The sequence below is a fragment of the Megalobrama amblycephala genome, linkage group LG8, assembly GCF_018812025.1.
Source record: "Megalobrama amblycephala isolate DHTTF-2021 linkage group LG8, ASM1881202v1, whole genome shotgun sequence".
Taxonomy (NCBI): Eukaryota; Metazoa; Chordata; class Actinopteri; order Cypriniformes; family Xenocyprididae; genus Megalobrama; species Megalobrama amblycephala.
Genome location: NC_063051.1, coordinates 30,029,656 through 30,037,100, shown reverse-complemented (window position 1 = coordinate 30,037,100; position 7,445 = coordinate 30,029,656). Strand labels below are relative to the sequence as shown.

Below are 7,445 nucleotides of genomic sequence, written 5' to 3'. Positions count from 1 at the left end.
GTTTTTGAGGCTCTTAACATGCTTCAAATTGCATGAAACTCGACACACACATCAATATTGTCAACCAGTAGACATGGACAAAGCCATAGAAATGGGCGTGGTGGAGGGGCTCAGTAGCGCCACCTTTTGACAAAAGTGGGGGGGTTAGTTTTTCCTACAATCACCAAACTCGGTACACATATTGTTCTCATCAAGCCGGACAATTTTCTAATTTACATTCATTAGCTCCGACCAACAGGAAGTCAGCTATTTTGGTTTGAATGTTAATTTTTTGAAAAAACAGGCTATGAATTTTATACTACTGCTCCTACAGGGTTTATCCAATTTACACCAAACTTTTTTAACTTGTTGCTAACACATTGAAGTTGTTTAATTGCAAACGGATTTTGGATATCTCAAACGGTTTGGCCGTGGCGAGGCAACGAATTTATGGCAAGAAAAGGGAAACAAAGTGTTATAACTTCTGCATACATTAATTGATTTTGATGAAACTTCGGCTTAGTCTTCGTTGTACAAGGCTGATCACATGGATGTGACTATTGTGATTCAAAGTAATAGCGCCACCAACTGGAAGCAGAAAATGTGTCACTTTCAGCATACATTGAGATCACCCTCTTATTTTTACCTGATTTGCTTCAAAATTCATCAGAATAATGTTAAAACTTGGCACATGTAATCCTTTGAAAATGGGCAGGGAGGAGGGGCTCTATAGTGGCACCTTGTAGTGCAGTAAATGTGGAGTGAATTTGACATAGTCCTTTGATGTTTAACCGTTTTAAGTGCCTATTGCCCGCTGTGCACAGTTGCCCTGAAGCCACCGGGGTGGCGGTGCCACCGGGCTTGGGCCCGCCATCGCTGCTCGCAGCTATATTTATTATTATTTTTTTTTTTTTTTTTCGTCTTCCGGGGCTTTTTGGGGGCCTTAACATGCTCAAAAACTCTTGAAAATTGGCACACACATTGGAATCCGCGGCCATTAGGACGCCGCAGAGGCTGGTACCGGGCGTGGCAGGGGGGCTCGACAGCGCCCCCTTGAAAAAAGTCTGAAAATTTGGTCCATATATTAAACACGCTTGCACGTATTAGTATGAAACTCGGTACACATATAGACCTCATCGGGCCGAACAACTTTCGTGCTCTAAGTTAAACGCCACGCCAACAGGAAGTCAGCTATTAAGGGTTGTTTGAAAAACGCATGCTCTGGAATTTGATATACTCCTCCTAGACGATTAATCCGATCGCCACCAAACTCGGTCAGCATGAAGTCAAGACACTGATGATTAAAAATTGCCAGGGGATTTTTGATATCTCGAACGGTTTGGCCGTGGCGAGGCAACGAATTTATGGCGAGAAAAAGGAAACAGGAAATGTGTTATAACGTCTGCATACATATATTGATCTTTATGAAACTTCACGAGTGTGTTGGTTATAGTAGTCTGATCACATGTATGTGACTATTGTGAGTCAAAATTATAGCGCCACCAACTGGCAGTAGGAAGTGTATCACTTTTTGAAATGCTTTGAGATCACCCTCTTATTTTTACCTGATTTGCTTCAAACTTCATCAGTGTAATGTCAATACACAGCAGATGTAGACCTATGACACGATTTTTGATATTTGAAATATTGTTGCCATGGCAACAGGTCAAACTGTAATAATATTCTTGAGTGTTTTTGAGGCTCTTAACATGCTTCAAATTGCATGAAACTCGACACACACATCAATATTGTCAACCAGTAGACATGGACAAAGCCATAAAAATGGGCGTGGTGGAGGGGCTCAGTAGCGCCACCTTTTGACAAAAGTGGGGGGGTTCGTTTTTCCTACAGTCACCAAACTCGGTACACATATTGTTCTCATCAAGCCGGACAATTTTCTAATTTACATTCATTAGCTCCGACCAACAGGAAGTCAGCTATTTTGGTTTGAATGTTAATTTTTTGAAAAAACAGGCTATGAATTTTATACTACTACTCCTACAGGGTTTATCCAATTTACACCAAGCTTTTTTTAACTTGTTGCTAACACATTGAAGTTGTTTGATTGTAAACGGATTTTTGATATCTCGAACGGTTTGGCCGTGGCGAGGCAACGAATTTATGGCGAGAAAAAGGAAACAGGAAATGTGTTATAACGTCTGCATACATATATTGATCTTTATGAAACTTCACGAGTGTGTTGGTTGTAGTAGTCTGATCACATGGATGTGAGTATTGTGAGTCAAAGTTATAGCGCCACCAACTGGAAGCAGGAAGTGTATCACTTTTTGAAATGCTTTGAGATCACCCTCTTATTTTTACCTGATTTGCTTCAAACTTCATCAGTGTAATGTCAATACACAGCAGATGTAGACCTATGACAGGATTTTTGATATTTGAAATATTGTTGCCATGGCAACACATCAAACTTTAATAATATTCTTGAGTGTTTTTGAGGCTCTTAACATGCTTCAAATTGCATGAAACTCGACACACACATCAATATTGTCAACCAGTAGACATGGACAAAGCCATAGAAATGGGCGTGGTGGAGGGGCTCAGTAGCGCCACCTTTTGACAAAAGTGGGGGGGTTAGTTTTTCCTACAGTCACCAAACTCGGTACACATATTGTTCTCATCAAGCCGGACAATTTTCTAATTTACATTCATTAGCTCCGACCAACAGGAAGTCGGCTATTTTGGTTTGAATGTTAATTTTTTGAAAAAACAGGCTATAAATTTTATACTACTACTCCTACAGGGTTTATCCAATTTATACCAAGCTGTTTTTAACTTGTTGCTAACACATTGAAGTTGTTTAATTGCAAACGGATTTTGGATATCTCAAACGGTTTGGCCATGGCGAGGCAACGAATTTATGGCAAGAAAAGGGAAACAAAGTGTTATAACTTCTGCATACATTAATTGATTTTGATGAAACTTCGGCTTAGTCTTCGTTGTACAAGGCTGATCACATGGATGTGACTATTGTGATTCAAAGTCATAGCGCCACCAACTGGAAGCAGAAAATGTGTCACTTTCAGCATACATTGAGATCACCCTCTTATTTTTACCTGATTTGCTTCAAAATTCATCAGAATAATGTTAAAACTTGGCACATGTAATACTTTGAAAATGGGCAGGGAGGAGGGGCTCTATAGCAGCACCTTGTAGTGCAGTAAATGTGGAGTGAATTTGACATAGTCCTTTGATGTTTAACCGTTTTAAATGCCTATTGCCCGCTGTGCAGAGTTGCCCTGAAGCCACCGGGGTGGTGGTGCCACCGGGCTTGGGCCCGCCATCGCTGCTCGCAGCTATATTTATTATTATTATTCTTCTCCAAAGTAAATCACATTTTAGAGGGCCTAAACGTGCTCGAAAACTCATGAAACTTTGCACACGCGTCAGAAGTGGTGAAAATTTACGTCTGTTATGGGTTTCGGAATTGGGCGTGGCAAAATGGCTCGATAGCGCCATCTAATGTACAGCCCCGCTCGCTACATAACACTAGGGGTTTGAAATTCGGTACACACATTTATCAGCCCAGTACCTACAAAAAATTCTATTGGAGCGAAATCCGAAACCAAACAGGAAGTCAGATATTTTGAATTAATTCACAGTTTTTTGCATTTTCCAGACGTTGTACTTTAACGAACTCCTCCTAGAGATTTAATCAGATCAATGTCATTTTTTGTCAATCTAATCTAAAGGCCTTTGCGATGTTAAATTGCGAAGATCTAGAGTTTTCACCAAAGGGCGTGTCCGTGGCGGCCTGACAAATTTTGATGTTTCGCCATGAAACAGGAAGTTGTCGTAACTCGGGTATACAATGTCGGATCTGCCCCAAACTTCACATGTTTTATGAGAGTCCTGGCCTGAAGACATGTTCATGACAATATTCAGCTACAGTCATAGCGCCACCTAGGGGCAAAAGGAAATGACATGTTTTACACTGTGATTAACTCCTCATAGAGATTTAACCAGATCAACATCAAATGTTATCAGTCTAATCTTAAGACCTTAGCGATGATAAATATCAAAGATCTTGAGTTTTCGCTGAAGGGCGTGTCCGTGGCGGACTGACAAAGTTTGATGTTTCGCCATGAAAGAGGCAGCTGTTGTAACTCAGGCATACTATGTCTGATCTGCCCCAAACTTCACATGTGTGATAAAAGTCCTGGCCTAAAGACATCTATATGACAATATTCAGTTAGCCATAGCGCCACCTGCTGGCAACAGGAAATGGCATGCTTTACACTGTAATTACCACTACCAGATTCACATTTCATTATGCCACGAAGTACCAAACATGCTAGAAACATGTTAAATCATGCAACACTTGGCTGAGTGCTAATGTATGCGTATAACGCCACGAAAGAAACAGGAAGTTGTTGTAACTCAGGCATGCAATGTCCGATCTGCTTCAAACTTCACATGTTCGATGATAGTCCTTGTCTGAAGACATCAATATGGCAATATTCAGTGATGATGAAAACGCCATCTGTTGGCCACAGGAAGTGTGGCATTTCGAAATGACTTTGGCATAATTCTTCTGTATTAACTCGCTTACATGCATGTCGCCCACTGATCACTGTTTTCCTGAGGCCAACGGGTGGCGGTGAGCCCGGGTGCGAGGGCCCTTTCATCGCTGTTTGCAGCTTTAATTTAATCATGTAACTGAAAGGTGTACCAGAAGCCTTGCATATGGCAAATAAATTATATATTTAAAAAATGGAGTTTGTACATAATTTATAAAGAAGGTCTACAAATGATATGTAACATGTTGACTTGTGATGAATAGTTTACACTTTAGATTAGAGTATGCAGGAAGCTTTGTTAATATTCATGCATTTACACATCATCTAAAAACGTAGTTTGTACTGCAATGTATGTGCTGACTGGGAAGGGTATAGACAGCTGTCTTTTCTGACACAAATTGAGTGTTTAACCGCTGTGCACCTGCATGTGAGCTTCAGTAAAAGGTACAATCGGTTCACATTATTGCTAGATCTCACACACTCCACACAGAATCCAAGTATGTGTTGATGAGTGAAAGGACTTAACATTACTTACTAGAAGCCCCTGACTGAAAGTCATTTATAAATGTGTATTCACATAAATTACAATTCTTAAAAATAAGCATACATACATGTTTGTGCTTTTGGACACAGACCAGCTTACAACTTCACAATTCATCAATAAATTATAAACATAAATATTTAAAAGATGATGATTAAGTGATATATAGTGTAACTATAAAGTGATTAAGTGATATATAATGTAACTAATAATGTTACAACACATTTGTAAATCATTAGCATATCACATAATTATGAATGTATAGTCATGTTTTGTAAATTATTAGTTCATCGTTAACTAATAACTTATAAATTACTTATAACTGAATTACAAAACATAAAATGTTAGTATATCACTTATTAATAATTTATGAATGTATAGTCATATTTTGCAAATGATTAGTAAATCATTATTGACTTATATCTTAATATTATTATAACATGTTACCCTGTCATTTTCTTATGCAGGCATGGTTAGTGTACTAGTTACCAAACCTGTCATATCCCACTGCCACCAGGCCATCACTCTGCACTGCAATATATCTCTATCTGATGGAAAGGACCGTGAATTCCAGGTTACTCATCTAAGCTGGATTAAAGAATCAAATAAAACTATATGCTCGGAAAGCAATACAGCGATCAGTTTCTTCCCCTGCCAATATATGGCAAACAAACAACTGGTAGTAACTATTGCCTACCCAAGACCAGATGACATTGGACGCTATATCTGCAAACTCCGATCCTCCCATGGACATACAAGTGCTGATACCAATGTGACACTGGGTATGTAGCCTGAAATGTTATAACAGATAGTGGTTAATCAACTTTTTCATTCCTTCAAATCCTTCATCATGACTGCTCTAAGAACATGATGGTATACTGTATGTCCATGCAAAATTGAGGGAATAGTTTTTAAAAAAAAATATTGTATGTGTTTGCTTTTCTTCAGAGCTATGGGAATTTTCAGCCAACCCCCACTATCCTTGTTTATATCCTTAAAGAAGCATTTTAGCATCACAAGTCAGCATTTATCAATTTCTCTTTCTTCTCTCAGAGTGTCCTCAAATGATTGTCCAGATACATGAAGATGGGAAAAGGGTGACCTGCAAGGTTGAGAAGTCAAACCACGATGGGCGCATCCACTGGTTTCATGGAACAGTCAATCTAACAAGTCAATCAACTCAGGACATTCACTCTGCCACTAATGGATCATATACTTTGATTAGTTCTCTCAATGACACTTCAAACTGGAAAACATATAATTGTTCATACTGGGTACCTCAAACTGGGCAATATATAACAAGCAAGAATATTGTTATGGAACATAACACACAGTCTAACACACAGTCTTTCAGTAGTGACAGAAAGACTGGTCTGGTCTTCTTTTTGTGTCTCCTATGGATGCTTATTCTGCAATAATGGCAGCAATAACTGCAAAAAGCTAATTTTGAACTTTAGGTGACACATTACACACATTAATATACGCTCAACCTTACACATCAAATACACCTATTCCATGTTCAAAGACTTGGCCTAGTCACAATGAGATAATAACCTGAGGATAACCTGAAACAGAACCTTTAGGGCACTCAAAAAAAAATCTGGTATCACTTTTTTAGGGTCTTTTAACTAACTGCTTATTAGCATGCATATTACTAGAATATTGGCTGTTTATTAGTAATTATTAAGCACATATTAATGCCTTATTCTACATGACCATATTCTACATTCTTGATCCTACCCAATACCTAAACGTAACAACTAACTTATTAACTATTAATAAGCAGTAAATTAGGAGTTTATTGAGGCAAAAGTTGTAGTTAATAGTGAATACATGTTCTCTATACTAAAATGTTATCAAAAATCCAATTACATAATGTAAAAAAGAGCATTAATTGATACAACAATAAAGCAACAATTAAATGAATCTGAATAACACTACAAACAAATGTAAATATTAACCAAAGTTTGTGGTCAGTTACCAAATCAGTGATTCGGATCTCCTATCAAACGGCTAAACTGCTGAAATCACGTGACTTTGGCGCTCCGAACCGCTGATTCGATTCGTAAAGCTCCGAAGTAGTGTTTTGAAATCGGCCATCATTAGATATTGTTGAAAAGTCGTTATTTTGCTTTTTTGGCACACAAAAAGTATTCTCGTCGCTTATTAAGGTAGAACCACTGAACTCACATGAACTGTTTTAAATATGTTTTTAGTACCTTTATGGATCTTGAGATTTACAGTGGCATTGCTCTCAATAGAGGCCTCACTGAGCCATCGGATTTAATAAAAAATATCTTAATTTGTGTTCCGAAGATGAATGAAGGTCTTACGGGTGTAGAACGACATGAGGGTGAGTAATAAATGACATTATTTTAATTTTTGGG

The 7,445-nt window shown here is 38.3% G+C and overlaps 1 protein-coding gene across 1 annotated transcript; it reads left to right on the top strand.

Annotated features, from left to right (window-relative positions):
- The first annotated feature begins 5,476 nt into the window (after positions 1–5,476).
- Positions 5,477–6,770, top strand: LOC125273293. Its single transcript, XM_048198488.1, has 2 exons — positions 5,477–5,840; positions 6,112–6,770. The coding sequence occupies exons 1-2, from the start codon at positions 5,528–5,530 to the stop codon at positions 6,474–6,476; spliced, it is 678 nt and encodes a 225-aa protein (XP_048054445.1). The 5' UTR covers positions 5,477–5,527; the 3' UTR covers positions 6,477–6,770.
- Positions 6,771–7,445: the final 675 nt, after the last annotated feature.